This window comes from Rana temporaria, chromosome 5, assembly GCF_905171775.1.
Source record: "Rana temporaria chromosome 5, aRanTem1.1, whole genome shotgun sequence".
NCBI classification, from domain to species: Eukaryota; Metazoa; Chordata; class Amphibia; order Anura; family Ranidae; genus Rana; species Rana temporaria.
This window is the reverse complement of record NC_053493.1, coordinates 410,258,415-410,274,371: the sequence shown is the minus strand read 5'-3', so window position 1 is coordinate 410,274,371 and position 15,957 is coordinate 410,258,415. Positions and strand designations below refer to the sequence as shown.

Sequence of the window (15,957 nt, the reverse complement as noted above, 5' to 3'; positions counted from 1 at the left end):
CTGTGATGTAAAAGGGGGTGTTGTGGTATAAAGGGGGGGGGTGGAGTTGTGATGTAAAAGGGGGTGTTGTGGTATAAAGGGGGGGTGGAGCTGTGATGTAAAAGGGGGTGTTGTGGTATAAAGGGGGGGGTGGAGCTGTGATGTAAAAGGGGGTGTTGTGGTATAAAGGGGGGGAGCTGTGATGTAAAAAAGGGTGTTGTGGTATAAAGGGGGGGGGGGGTAGAGCTGTGATGTAAAGAGGAGGACTGATGCTACTGATGGAACTGTGATGTGAAGGATCGGAGTCGTCACACAAACATGATGAAATTTGATTCACTTGACCTCCTTGAATTCAATACCCGCGCTCTAGAGCATTTGCACTTTGCAGAGTGCACAGTCTATTTGCCTTTAGTAATTCCCCCCCATTGTATATTAGTGAGAGTGATATTACTGACTGTCGGAATGTTTTGTGGGACCCGTGTATACACAAGCTGACATTGTATTAGATCACCCCTCAGACTTTCACAGAAACATTTGGATTTATATGTTTTTCTTTCTTTCTACAGGAAAATCCCGCTTTGTCGGTCGCCATCAAAACCTGTAAAAACTGCACGTCGGACAGCGTGCGGGAGAAGTTCTTACAAGAGGCCTGTAAGTCTTCGCTGTTGGTTTTGTACACATGGCTAGTTTGGTCACCATTGCTCTGATCTATAGAACATGACAGCTATCAGGAGGTCTCTCCCTCAGGACACGTCTCTGTGTTTTCCCATAAAACCTTCTATTCTATTTAGAGAAGGTCGTGGTATTTGTGCAGCGATTCTTCCTTCCTGCAGGCGTCTGCACATGTCGCCATAGAATCCTCTTCCTGTGTTTTTTAAGTTGATGTGATTTAACCTCCCTGGCGGTATGATTCTTTCAGAAAAAAGATGCTGAAAGCGGTACCATTATTTGCAAGGAAATTTGGCGTTTTATACTGTAGGCCTGTAATTTTTAGGAATAACTCACTTAAATCTGACCAAACAAGAGTCTTGTAGGCATCCCGGGTATGACATTTTTTTAAAAACAAAATTATAAATTATAATATAATAAATAATTATAACAAGTAATAATGTAATTATAATAAAAAATTATTCAATAATGTAATCAACTCCAAATCACTGAAATTTGCTCAGTTGCAGAATTGTCGCTGTCATTACTTTTATTTTTTTATGACGAATTTCCCCACAAATCGCTATCGCACAATTCTGCAAGTGATTATAATTTATTATCGCTGTTTTCTAGCTGCTCTAAGGCTGCATTCACACTATAGCGTACTGAATGGCGGCGTTTTGTCCCGCGATTCGCGGCGACAAAACGCCGCGATTGTGAATGCAGCCTGTGACCCCCTCTATGGAGATGGTTCACATCTCCTAGCCGAAAGATGCCTGAAAAAAAGATCCGGGACCTTTTTTCAGGCGGCAGGCGGCCGGCGTTCGGCGTGGAGATGTGAACCATCTCCATAGAGGGCAATGCTAAAGCATCCCTCTGGCGTGTCGGGGCGGCAGCGGCGTTCACACTACAGGCGTATATACGCCTAGGTGTGAACGGGGCCTAAAACCATTTTTGACATAAAGGGACACTTTTGGTTGCTATGGACAATCTACAGTTTGCAGGGAGAAAGAACAGTTTTATTATATAAAAGAACATGTAGGACACTGGGCAGACCACTAGGGACAAGGGGGGTGTGTATTTTTTACATACAGTACTGTAATCTATAAGATTACAGTATACTGTATGTAATGTGTTTGTTTACGTTTTTGAATTTGGAGCCGTTCTCTGCTCCCGTGCGTCGTAACGTCGCAGGGAACAGAGATCGGCGGCACAGGGAGGACACTGTGTGAATCGAGCGAGGTCCCGCTCGCTCACACAGCGCGGTGGCAACGCTGGATCCAGGGACAAGGTAAGTAACTTTGTCTGCTGCTGCTGCGAGGCGAGCCCGAGTCTGACTCGGGGTTACCGCTTTTGGTATGAAAATCTCACCCCGAGTCAGACTCGGGAATACCGCTAGGAGGGTTAAATGTATGTTTAATAATATTTGTCTATATCGGTCTGTCTACAGAGGCAGAGATTAATGTGCTAGATATGCAGAACTAGGGCCACTAGGACTACTGCCCTGGCTCGTAGCCTCGCTACTCGTAATCCTGCTGGAGAATTGTAATAGAATGACGAGCCGGACTCCTCTCTGTATGATATACTGGAGTAGCTGAGATGATATTTCCTGGCATGTCCATTCAAATTAAAGCAGAGCCAAGGTCTGATCATAATCGGTTCCCGTTCCGGCCAATTCTGACATTCCTCTCCTACATGTTAAAATCTGATTGATTTTTTTTTTTGCTAGGAAGCTACTTCTAATCTTCAAACATATGTATTTTCTCTTTCGTTCATAGACGGACACAGCCTTCATTGGCATTAGGGTTATATCCGCTTCCACTAGGAGATCCTGGTAGGAAGAAGCATAACCCTAAGGTCAATGAAGGCTGTGTCCGTCTATGAACTCCTTTTTTCTCTTTCGTTCATAGACGGACACAGCCTAGTGGAAGCGGATATAACCCTAATGTCAATGAAGGCTGTGTCCGTCTATGAACTCAGAGAAATGGATTTTACGGTGAGTACAAAAATCCTATTTTTTTATCCGCTTCAGCCCGGACCATATTGCTGGTCAAAGACCAGAGCAGTTTTTGCGATTCGGCAACTGCGTCGCTTTAACTGACAATTGCCCAGTGGTGAGACGTGGTTCCCAAACAAAATTGGCGTCCTTTTTTTTCCACAAATAGAGCTTTCTTTGATCACCTCTGCGATTTAAATTTTTTGCGCTATAAGCAAAAATAGAGCGACAATTTTAAAAAAAATGCAATATTTTTTACTTTTTGCTATAATAAATATCCCCCAAAAATATATAAAAAAATAAATAAATTTTCCTCAGTTTAGGCCGATACGTATTCTTCTACCTATTTTTGGTAAAAAAAATCGCAATAAGCGTTTATCGGTTGGTTTGCGCAAAATTTATAGCGTTTACAAAATAGGGGATAGTTTTATTGCATTTTTATAATTTTTTTTTTTTTTTTTTACTACAAATGGTGGCGATCAGCGTTTTTTTTTTTCGTGACTGCGACATTATGGCGGACACATCGGACAATTTTGACACATTTTTGGGACCATTGTAATTTTCACAGCAAAAAATGCATTTAAAATGCATTGTTTACTGTGAAAATGACAATTGCAGTTTGGGAGTTAACCACGAGGGGGCGCTGAAGGGGTTATGTATGACATAATATGTGTTTCTAACTGTAGGGGGGTGTGGCTGTAGGTGTGACGTCATCGATTGTGTATCCCTATAAAAGGGATCACACGATCAATGACGGCGCCACAGTGAAGAATGGGGAAGCTGTGTTTACATCAGGTCTGCGGGTCCCGCGGTCCCGGAGCTTAGGATCGGGGCGCGCGCCCGCGACCCACAATTGGGCACTAGCAGAGGACGTACCTGTACGTGCATGTGCCCAGCCGTGCCATTCTGCCGACGTAAATGTGCAGGAGGCGGTCCTTAAGCGGTTAAAAAAATAATAATTCTACTTCCCTGCTCTGTGCAGTTGGTTTTGCACAGAACACCCCAGATACTCCTCCACGGGTTCCTTGTCGGCACTCCTGGCCCCTCCCTTCTGCCGAGTGCCCCACAGCAAGCAGCTTGCTATGGGGCACCCGATCCGAGCTACTGCTCCTATGTGTCTATTCAGACATGGAGGCTCAGCCCTGCCCCCTCCTCATTGGCTCACTGCTTTTGATTGGCAGGAGCCAATGGTGGCAGGAGACAGCCCCCCTCCCGCCGCTCTCTGGTGCCCTCCACCGCTTGCCGGAGTAGTCGGTAGAGGTGGAGGCGATCGGATCTTCTCTCTGGCTTGGTATGAAGACGAGTGAGGGGAAGATGGCCTCCATACCATTGCAGGGCGGAAACTACGTCAAAGCTTCACTTCTGCCCATAGCTCTTAAAGAGACTATTTTTTTTTTACTGAATTTTTGTGTAAATATGAGATGCGAGATCTTTTTGACCCCAGATCTTACATTTAAGAGGTCCTGTCATGCTTTTTTCTATTACAAGGGATGTTTACATTCCTTGTAAAAGTGACAATTTTCTTTTTAAAGAACAGTACAGAAGTGAACACATACGTGAGCTGCGCCCTCATATGAAAAACAGTGTTCAAACCACACGTGAGGTATCACCGCGATCGTTAGAGCGGGAGCAATCATTCTAGCCCTAGACCTCCTCTGTAACTCAAAACATGCAACCTGAAGAATTTTTTAAATGTCGCCTATGGAGTTTTTAAGGTTAAAAGTTTGTCGTCATTCCACAAGCGGGCGCAATTTTGAAGCGTGACATGTTGGATATCAATTTACTCGGGGTAACGTTATCTTTCACAATATATAAAAAAAAATTGGGATAACTTTACTGTTGTCTTATTTTTTTAATTAAAAAAAGTGTATTTTTTTTTCCCAAAAAAAAAGCGCTTGTAAGACCGCTGCGCAAATACGGTGTGACAGAAAGTATCGCAACGACCGCCATTTTATCCTCTAGGGTGTTAGAAAAATAATATATATTTATTTGGGGGCTTTAAGTAATTTTCTAGCCAAAAAATACTTTTTACAAGTTTTTAACTTGTAAACGCCAAATCTCAGAGGCTCGGTCCTTAAGTGGAAAATTCACGATTGCCAAAACGATTTTGTTATCTCTATATCTGCCCGTTTGTCTTTTTAGATAATCGAGTTTAGATATTTACAACAGGCTTATGGGCCAGACACAATTCATTTCTGTGTATTGTCTAAAATTAAATATGTACATGGAGGCATCCATATTTTTCTTAATTTATATGCCGTCACCATGCCTTACTGCACGTCTTTCACCTGATAGGTGTTAATGCCTTCCTACTCTATCCAAAATAAAAAGAATGGATTTAGATCCACCTCAATTTGTCTCACAATAAAAAAGCTTAAAGCGGAGGTTCACCCTAAAAAACATCTATATACCATTACATGCAGCATACTTGCGTCAGCTACAGTATGCTGGTATTTTTTTGTTATCGCTGTACATACCGTTATATAGCTGATTTTCTTTTCTTACTCCCGCGGGGAATAGGCGTTCCTATGAAAAGGCGCGTTGCGCGTTCCTAAAAAAAATAGCCGATCTGGTACACGGCGCTATACGGCGCCTGTGCACAGACTAGGAGCCGTGCAGAGCTGACTGCGCAGGCGCCGTATATAGCCGAGTCCCAGATCGGCTATTTTCGGAATGCGTGACGCACCTTTTCCACACGTCAATAGTCTACGCCTCTTCATAGGAATGCCTATTCCCCACGGGAGTAAGAAAAGAAAATGAACTATATAACGGTATGTACAGCGATAAAAAAAAAAAAATACCAGCATACTGTAGCTGACGCAAGTATGCTGCATGTAATGGTATATAGATGTTTTAGGGTGAACCTCCGCTTTAATGTTCTTCCAAGTAGGCGTATCCCTTGACGCCTTTATTTAAAAAAAAAATATTCTGCATGCGAAATCCACTGAAGTCAAGTGCATTATTTTCGACTCACCGGGCGAGTGTTGTAAGTGGTGAAGCACAACCATTGTGTAGAAAGAGGCGGCAGAGCCTGCATAAATGAGCAAATAGGGCTGCCCTCATGTAGATATATAATTACTATCCATATGTAGACAAGTTTCTTAAAACATTAGCACAGATTGGGGAGACTTTTTTTAAATCCAGCTGTACTCTGCCCAATGCATTCTTAAAAAGGCTATATATATTCTTAAAGGATGACGCGTCTTTTTTTTATTTCTTTCTCATTTGCAGTAACGATGCGTCAGTTTGACCACCCACATATTGTGAAGTTAATCGGAGTGATAACAGAAAACCCAGTGTGGATAATCATGGAGCTGTGTACACTGGGAGAGGTAAGTACTGACTTTTACAGACTTGTTGACCTTATCATTGAAGCCCAACAGAACTTTCAGTTTAACCACCTGAATACCGCTGTACATATATATGCGGTCTCGTGTTTAGGTGGTTTCACTGGGATCATGGTTGCCGCTACGACCATGATCTCGGTACTATTTAGTTTTTTTACAGCAGGCGATTCTGCACAGTGCAAGTCCCCTTTCACACGGACGGGCCGTTCAGGTCCACCTGTCAGTTTTTTTAGGCGGACCTGAAAGGACGCTCCGTGCACCTCTATGGAGCCACAGATGTCAGCAGTGACATTCCCGCTGACATCCGGCCCCCTCCGATCTGCCAAAGTGTGACCGAGGAAAACCCTATTTCTCTTATCGTCCATGAACGGACACAGCCTTCACAAGTCTTGACATATGGGTTATGTTCCTGTTCATAGGAGAGGAGTCCTCTCCTATGATAAAGAACATAACCCATATGTCAAGACTTGTGAAGGCTGTGTCCGTCCATGGACGACAGAGAAAAAGATTTTAAGGTGAGTACAAAAAATCCTATTTTTCCATCCGTCTGGCGGATCGATAGGATGACAATGGACTTTACCGTTCGTCGTCATGCAATCCCCCATAGGGGAGAGCGTTATTCTGACAGGTCGGTCCCTGTCTGCTCAGCGGGGATTGACGGAGAGATCCCTGCTGAGCAAAGTGGAGCCTGCACACGGACACGTCCGTGTGAAAGGGCCCTAAGAGTGTCTATAAAGCCGCTTGATTGCTTTTACAGGTGGCAGAAGAGGGCCCCCCGCTGCTGCCTTTATTGAGCTCTTTCATCCCATCTGGGAGCCCAGGACTGATGCAAACGTTTCAAAAGCATACACTGAGAAGAACGGGAGTTCCTTTCCCCCCTTCTCTGATGTGAGAAACTGGAAGTGGAGATGATTTTGTCACTTCCGGGTTCTGGTTTGTTTTGCAGTTCCCTTGTTTCTCGCCTCACGGGTCACCACTGCAAAGTTTTAATCATTGTTTGTAAGTTTTGTACTCATAGTTTTTTTTTTTTCTATTGACAGTTGCGATCGTTTTTACAAGTCCGAAAATACAACTTGGACCTGGCGTCCCTAATCCTCTACGCTTATCAGCTCAGCACAGCGCTCGCCTACCTGGAGAGCAAAAGATTTGTACATAGGTAAGAGGATCATGAATTATAGGAATCACTTTATCAGTCAATTATTTATTGCGCCTTCTAATGTCATAACTGTGAAATTGCCAAATTTTCATCGGGGGAAATAAATAGCAAGTCAAAAAAAAAATATATATATATAGCATGTACAATTGTAATACAAGTCATATTGTAATTTAATGTTATTAAAAATTACCCTTTTTTTTTTAATCTGCAGCTCTGTAATAGATCTGCACGTTGTGTGTTTTTTTTGACAGTCGTCAGCTTGAGCAGAGAACTCTCTGCACTGAATCAAGGAAATGCTGTATTAGGATCGCGAGGGCGGTATAATTGCAATCTCGATTCTTTAACAACTAATCCTGCAGCTCTACTCTGTAGTTTTCTGCAAAATGCAATATGGCGACCTGGAGATGTTCTGTACACAGATGGTGTATAGAACGCTCACCTGCTGGTGTGATTGGCTTACCAAGAAGTCTGCACTAAGATGCAAGTCAGATTTTTGTCATCCCCCTGGAAAAAAAATCATTTTTGGTGAGATACTCCCAAAGGGAAATCATGGATCCAGACCCCTCCCACTTTCCTTGTTAGCACCCTGCAAGTGCAGCAGCTGATTAATATTTATAAAACAACTGCCATACAGATTCACTTCGCACATGTACACAGACAAAACCTACATCTATTTCTTTAGAATAATAAAAGGTGGGAATCTGCTACATTGTTTGTTAAAACCCCTGCAGTGTACATAGATCACCCAGATGGCGAGTGTGGTTTTCTCCACAAAAGTGGAGTTACTCTTTAAAGCAGGCATGTCCAAAGTCAGGCCCGGGGGCCAAATGCGGCCCCCCTGTTGATTTAATATGGCCCCCCTGGGGATTTGGATATATATATTGTTTGTGGCCTCCAGGGCCACCAAAGATATATACTGTATTTATTGGCGCTGACTTGGAGGGGACAGGGAGGGGGCAGGACGATTACATGAAGAGAATCTCCTGTTTACTCAGCAGCGTCTCTTTTGGAAGTTCCGTCTCCTGGGATGCCATTGGACGACTGTTCTGTCTATCATAGGAGGCGGGACTTTGTATTAAAGAGGCCACAGCGCAAACAAGACATTCTCCTGTTTGTAATCTGTGGGCACTCATCCCACCCCCTCCCTCTGCCCTCCGAGGCTGCAGATGGGCATCGTTCAGGCTGCACTGATGGCAATGGTGAGGCTGCATTGGTTGCAATGGTGAGGTTGCATTCATGGCAATGGTAAGCCTGTGCGTGTTATACGCTGATAAATACGGTATATCCAAATAACACGCCCAAGCTCATCCTTAGTCCTGAGCAGCGCTCTGGGATTCGTTGGGGCCACAAATAAAATATATACAGTATATCCAAATAACACGCCCAAGCTCATCTCTTCAACACACACAGCCACAAAGGCAAGATAATTCTTGTTGGGCCATGTATTAGTTGCTCAGACGAACACACTTAGACCGAATTGTAATTGTTCAAAGAATGTCAGGCAAAATAGTCGGCCCTCACACATGTTCACTTCATCAAATCTGGCCCTCTTTGAAAAAAGTTTGGACACCCCTGCTTTAAAGCATAAATGCACTTGAAGTCAAACAGGACAAATGATGAAATTCAATTAGTAAACTGTAGAGGAACAAACATGTAAAGGTATCAATGCCACAATAAATTACTTGCTGTAGACATTCAATATTCTTTCTTTAAAATGTTTGTTTTATTTTTAGATGGCCGTATTAGCATTTGAATCCCCCTATTTGAACTTTAAATGTCCTCCTCAGTTTATCGGCAGTTACGGGCTTTCAGTTTCTTTGTGGTTTGTGTGTCGCATATTGTACATGCAAAATCCCAGAAGGCAAATTTAATTTCAGCGCCACAGCGACCTCTACTGACTATTTTAAGCGGAAACAAATACAGTAAAACCTTGGTTTGAGAGTAACTTGGTTTGAGAGCATTTTGCAAGACAAGCAAAATGTTTTAATAAATTTTGCCTTTGGTATACAAGCGATTGCTTGATATAAGAGTAGTGTCATGTCACAACCGAGTATAAAAAAGAAGAGAGGAGCCTCTAAGTGCAGCAATATGGTTACATTTAACCACTTCCATACAGGGCATTTTCACCCCCTTCTTGCCCAGACCAATTTTTAGTTTTCAGCGCTGTCGCAATTTGATTGACAAGTGCGCGGTCGTGCGACGTGGCTCCCAAACAATATTCTCACCCTTTTTTCCCCACAAATAGAGCTTTCTTTTGGTGGTATTTGATCACCTCTGCGGTTTTTATTTTTTGCGCTATAAACAAAAGAAGAGCGACAATTTTGAAAGGAAAACACTATCTTTAACTTTTTGATTTAATAAATATAATTTTTTTTAAAAAAACGTTTTTTTTCCTCAGTTTAGACCGATACGTATTCTACATATTTTTGGTAAAAAAAAAAACGCAATAAGCGTATTTAATCAGTTTGCGCAAAAGTTCTAGCGTCTACAAAATAGGAAATAGAATTATGGCAGAGCTGAAGAAAGGGGAGAGGTGAGTGTGAACAAGCCTTTCCCCGTTCTTCATAGTGTGAGTGTCACTGATTGTCTGTTCCCTGTCATAGGGAACGTATATCAGTGATGTCACACTCCAAGCCACGCCCCCACACAGTAGTAATCACTCCCTAGCAAACTACAGGTTAACCCCATTCACTGCCAGTGTCATTTTTACAGTAATTAGTGCATTTTTATAGCACTGATCACTGTAAAAATGACAATGGCCCTAAGTGTCTAATGTGTCCGCCATGATGTCGCGGTCACAATAAAAATCGCTGATCACCGCCATTACTAGTAAAAAAAAAATATTAATACAAATGCCATAAAACTATCCCCTATTTTGTAGACGCTATAACTTTTGCACAAACAATCAATGCTTATTGCGATTTTTTTTTTTTTTTTTACCAAAAATATGTAGAAGAATACGTATCGTCCTAAACTGAGGGAAAAAAATAATTTTTTTGGGGGATACTTGAACAGTGGAGATTTAGGGGAGCCAAGTTACCGCACTGCCATGCAGCGTCCCAGCAATTAGCCCAAGGAGAGTTACAGAGGAGCTCCTCTGTGACTCTCCTTGGGCTAAGTGCGTGAGCTCCTCTGTGACTCTCCTTGGGCTAATTGCTGGGACGCTGCATGGCAGTGCGGTAACTTGACTCGGCTCCCCTAAATCTCCACTGTTCAAGTGTTGGGGAATCCCTGTCTGTTTGCAGCCTCAGCTGATTATCTTCAGCTGTATTGTCTCTCTTACTATTTACCTGCCTGATGCCTGCTCCCTAGCTGCCCATATTCTATTGCTTTTACCAGCATAGACTTTTACCTATTTTTGTTCCCCCTTGTTCGCTTTGGTGGACTTTGGTCAGCGAAACTTGCACTACGGTCCTTGACTCCGGACTATACCTCCTGAAGAAGCGGTCAGCCGCGAAACCGGCAGAGGTTCTTCTAGGACTCCTCCCCACAATTGCTGATACCTCACGGCTCCTTCCGTTTGCAATACCATCTCTGTATCTTCTTGCGGGGTTGTTAGTCCAAGCCTTGTTTTATATATGGAACATTGTATGTTTTTATGTATAATAAATGTAATTTTTTACTATACCGACTCATGTTATAAGTACAGAGAAAGTCCATTGATACATATCTTTACTGGGTAAAAGTCTGTGTGAGTCTGCGGTACTAGCGGCCGCTACCCCCCTATTCCTGTTGCCCCTTTATTTCCTAATTGATTTCGGATGATGGTACATTTTATTTTTTCATAAATTAAATCAATCTGAGGCTATACTCAAACTTTCTGCATTTCTATGGGGGTACCCGATCCGAGCCGCAGCTCTGTGTTCTCATTCAGACACAGAGCTGCCGTTCGGCCCTGCTCCCTCTCCTGATTGGCTAACTGACTTTAATTGACAGCAGTGGGAGCCAATGTTGCCACTGCTGTGTCTCAGCCCATCAGGAGGGTAAGTCCCGGACAGCCAAGAGACTCATGGACATCATTGGATAGAGTTGGGACTCGGGTAAGTATTAGGGGGGTTGCTGCACACACAACACTTTTTATCTTGATGTATAGAATGCATTCAGATAAAAAACCTTCTGCTTTTCAACCCCTTTAAGTAAAATAATTGTTTGATTGCCTTGTGAATGGAGATCCCTGCACAGCAGTGGCGTCGCTAGGGTTGGTGTCACCCGGTTGCGGTAAAACATGGTGTCACCCCCCCTCTGTCTATGCTGCCCTGCACCAAGCAGGCAGCGCACGGGCCTGGGCGCACCCCAAACCAGCCCCTGTAAATGATAGTATAGGGCAGTATAGTGGCAGGTTAGGGTAGTATAGAGTGGTATAGTGGCAGGTTGGTGTAGTGGGGTGGTATAGGACAGGTTAAGGTGGTATAGGGCATGTTGGGGTGATATAGGGTAGTTTGGGGTGGTATAGGGCAAGTTAGGGTTGCATAGTGCAAGTTAGGGTGGCATAGGGCAAGTTGGGATGGCATGGGAAAGGTTGGGGTGGTACAGGCCAAGTTAGGGTGGCATTGGGCAGGTTGGGGTGGTATAGGGCAAGTTATGGTGTCATAGGGCAGATTTGGGAGGTACAGGGCAAGTTAGGGTGGCACAGGGCAGGTTGGGGTGGTATAGTGCAAGTTAGGGTGGCATAGGGCAAGTTGGGATGGCATGGGAAAGGTTGGGGTGGTACAGGGCAAGTTAGGGTGGCATTGGGCAGGTTGGGGTGGTATAGGGCAAGTTATGGTGGCATAGGGCAGATTTGGGAGGTACAGGGCAAGTTAGGGTGGCACAGGGCAAGTTGGGGTGGCATGGGAAAGTTTTAGGTGGTACAGGGCAGGCTGTGGTGGTACAGGGCAGGCTGTGGTGGTACAGGGCAGGCTGTGGTAGGGCAGGCTGGGGTGGTACAGGGCAGGCTGGGGTGGCACAGGGCAGGCTGGGCATGTCAGCTAAAAAAAATAAACAATAAAAAAAAAAAACGGGATGGTGTCGCCCCTCTAGCGGGTGTCACCCGGTGCGGACCGCACCCCCCTAGCAACGCCTCTGCTGCACAGTCATTCTGTTACGTGTTCTATCTTGTGTCTTAACATTTCCAAATCTCTTTTATCAGAGATATCGCTGCTAGGAATGTACTGGTCTCATCTACCGACTGCGTCAAATTAGGAGACTTCGGGCTTTCTCGGTATATGGAGGACAGTACTTATTATAAAGGTGAGATGTATGCATTGCTCTTTTCAGTGTTGGTGGGGAATTTAATGATGCAGTAATATGGAACCGCTGCGCCAAATAGTTATAGGGTAAAATAAACAGAATAGGGAAAGAAATATTCGTATCTGCTTTAGGGCCTGTCCACGCTGCTCATACACTAAACCGAAGCGATTTACTGTGCAGGCAGCTGTCGGTGAGGGGGCGGTGTCATCAACTTTATTTAAAGTCCACAAAAAGACGCTTTATTCATTCATTTATTCTCCACGCAGCAGTGTTGTGCTTTGTGATAATTTGCTGTCACATGCCGTGCTGTCCAGGGTGCTGCATGTTATCACAGCTCACTGCATCGCAACTCCAGGCTTCATTGCCGTGCGAACGGGGCATACATAAAAACGTTTCCATGTACCCTAGGGGTGACTGGTATTCTTCCAGTGCTTAAAAGGCCAGTCATGGCAATATGTTTCAACGGGCCCTTAGACCAGTGGTCTCTAAACTGTGGCCCTTTTATCTGGCCCTTGGGGCACTATTCCATCAACTGACACCAATGATGGGGCACCGTTCCCCCTACTTTTTTATTTTAGTTTTTCCTTTACATTGCAAATATAAGGCTTCATTTCCATGGACGTTTTTAGAGCCACTTTTCTGAGCGCTTTTTGCAGCTTAAAAACAGCTCTCCATGTTAGTCTATGGCCTCATGCCCACCATGATGTTTTTGAGCTGTAGATGGCTGAGCCGTTTTTAAGCTGCAAAAAAAAACCAGGACCAGTGCGTTCTGAAGCTCCAGCTTTAGAGCTGTAAAAACGTCAGACGTTAAACGCTCAAAAACGCAGCGTTTTTGAGCTCCAGACCGCCGCATGTACATATACGTCGGCAGAATGGCACGTACAGGCACATTGGCGTACCTGTACGTCCATGCCTAGACGTGGGTCGGGGGTCCCGACCCCCCCCCCCCCCCCGCTACATGCGGCGGTCGGATTTCCGCGGGGAGCGATCCGGGACGACGGCGCGGCTATTCGTTCATGTAAATCCTCACTTCCTGGTCTTCTGTCTGTAACTCCACACAGTAATGCGAGGCTTTCTCCCTGGTGTGGAGTGTCGTGCTCGCCCCCTCCCTTGGACTACAGGAAAGTCAGGACGCTCTCTACGTTGCAGATAAAGGAGCTGTGTGTTAGTGGGCGTCCTGACTCTCCTGTAGTCCAAGGGAGGGGGCGAGCACGATACTCCACACCAGGGAGAAAGCCTTGCATTACTGTGTGGAGTTAGACAGAAGACCAGGAAGTGAGGATTTCTCAGAAGAAATAAGGACATTTAAAGGCGTTGTAAAGGGAAAAAAAATCCCTAAATAGCTTCCTTTACCTTGGTGCAGTGCTCTTTCACTTACCTCATCCTTCCATTTTTCTTTTAAATGTCCTTATTTCTTCTGAGAAATCCTCACTTCCTGTTATTCTGTCTGTAACTCCACACAGTAATGCAAGGCTTTCTCCCTGGTGTAGAGAAAGCCTCTTGAGGGGGGAGGGGGCGAGCAGGAGAGCCAGGACCCCCTCAAAAGGCTTTCTCCACACCAGGGAGAAAGCCTTGCATTACTGTGTGGAGTTACAGACAGAAGAACAGGAAGTGAGGATTTCTCAGAAGAAATAAGGACATATAAAAGCAAAATGGAAGGATGAGGTAAGTGAAGGAGGACTGCACTAAGGTAAAGGAAGCTATTTAGGGAAAGAAAATTGTACCTTTACAACCCCTTTAATAGAGGCAACCAGATGAAACTGCTACCAGGCGGGCTCTTTATTGTGGAAGAAATGTATTTTGAGCTGCACAAGCTCAGCTCAGTTTACATTCTGGCCCAGCGCCTGTGTGCCGGGATGGCTGTATACATGCTCAGGAGTGGACGTCGTCCTGTGCCGGCCAATAAAGACGGTTGCAGCCCAGCACCTGGAGGAAGGCTAGTAAAAGCTGCCAGCGAGTGACATCAGACTGTTGGATAGGCGAGTATCACAGAGTTTAGCTCTGCTTTAAATGCCTTTCAATTGCAGGTTACATGGAAAGGCCAGAGAAGGGAAACTGATTAATATGTATGCAAAAAAAAAACACTTCATTCAATCTTCATCAGAAGCTCAGGGCTTGTAAATTGTTTCAGAAAATGAAATGAATGAATTGTAAGCAGTTTTTTTATACAGAGATTAATCTGAAGCTTTTCTCCATCCTCCGTACAGCTTCCAAAGGTAAATTGCCTATTAAGTGGATGGCTCCCGAGTCCATTAATTTCCGACGCTTTACTTCTGCCAGCGATGTGTGGATGTTTGGTGAGTCAGATCCGTTTTATTTTTCCTCTTTGGCTGTGAAATATGCGCTTCATTTTTTTCCCTGTGACATCAGGTATTCATCTGTTCTTGTGTCTTTGATAAATCATTGCAAGACTCGCACAGCCGGTGGAACACATCTGCACTGTAGGTGGTGCGCTGCCTCAGGAACAGCGAGCGGGAGAGGGCAGCACACCGACTAATCATTTCCGCTGTAATTTTAGGGATTTTTCTCAGTGTTGAAAAAGGCTTTGGCTGCTGTATGAATGGGGAAAAATTGGTGGCTCCTAAGGAATTTTCTCTACTGATCCAATATTCTTAGAATGTAGTGCTTAGATTAGTCCATGAAATCCATACAGTGATCTGTATAGTACTTACCGTATTTATTAGAAAGGTAGTTTAAGGAAAAAAAAACCTTACATTTTTGCCCTGCGTCCATCGGCGACCTTGTCCGGCGTCCGTCTGCGGCCTTGCGCGGGGTCCGTCCAGCCTTGTGGGTGTCCGTCTGCAGCTTCCTTGCGCGGGGTCCGTCCAGCCTTGTGGGTGTCCGTCTTCGGCTTTGGAGGTGTCCGTCTGCGGCTTTGGAGGTGTCCCTCTGCGGCTTTGGAGGTGTCCCTCTGCGGCTTTGGAGGTGTCCCTCTGCGGCTTTGGAGGTGTCCCTCTGCGGCTTTGGAGGTGTCCCTCTGCGGCTTTGGAGGTGTCCCTCTGCGGCTTTGGAGGTGTCCCTCTGCGGCTTTGGAGGTGTCCCTCTGCGGCTTTGGAGGTGTCCCTCTGCGGCTTTGGAGGTGTCCCTCTGCGGCTTTGGAGGTGTCCCTCTGCGGCCTTGTGAGTGTCCGTCTGCGAGTCCATGCGCACCTTGCCCGGGTTGCAGCGGTGTTTGTTTTTGGATTTGGTGCCTCGGCCGAGCCAAGAGGAGCCAGATTTCCTGTGTGTTCGGCTTGTCTCGGCTTCTCTCGCGTGGCTGCAGGCGGAGCCAAGCGTGGCCGAGCCTAGCCGAGTGCGCAGTACACTCGGCTCGGCTCTAGGCTGCAGCGGGCGGAACCGTGCGTGGCCAAGCCTAGCCGAGTGCGCAGTACACTCTGCTCTAGGCTGCGGCGCTCAGAGACAGCGGGGATCGCGCACCCACGATTTCCCCCTGATTTTAAGGGGAAAAAAGTGCGCGTTATACACCGATAAATACGGTATATTCTAATTACATACAGTTAGGACGTGTCAACTATTATACGTGTTATGGTATGGATTTCATTGTTAAATAAAACCTATTCTAAGAATATTTTCCAAGTGAATGTTGCATTTACCCAGAGAATG

General features: G+C 45.0%; 1 protein-coding gene across 19 annotated transcripts in view; it reads left to right on the top strand.

Annotated features, from left to right (window-relative positions):
* PTK2 (protein tyrosine kinase 2) overlaps positions 1 to 15,957 on the top strand; it is a 458,969-nt gene that overhangs the window by 321,187 nt on the left and 121,825 nt on the right. For all 19 annotated transcript variants that reach the window (XM_040355020.1, XM_040355019.1, XM_040355017.1 and 16 more), the window contains 5 exons: positions 546 to 630; positions 5,855 to 5,955; positions 7,011 to 7,126; positions 12,255 to 12,355; positions 14,563 to 14,652. In XM_040355020.1, the coding sequence (XP_040210954.1) occupies positions 546 to 630; positions 5,855 to 5,955; positions 7,011 to 7,126; positions 12,255 to 12,355; positions 14,563 to 14,652 (493 nt within the window). The remainder of the gene's footprint in view (positions 1 to 545; positions 631 to 5,854; positions 5,956 to 7,010; positions 7,127 to 12,254; positions 12,356 to 14,562; positions 14,653 to 15,957) is intronic.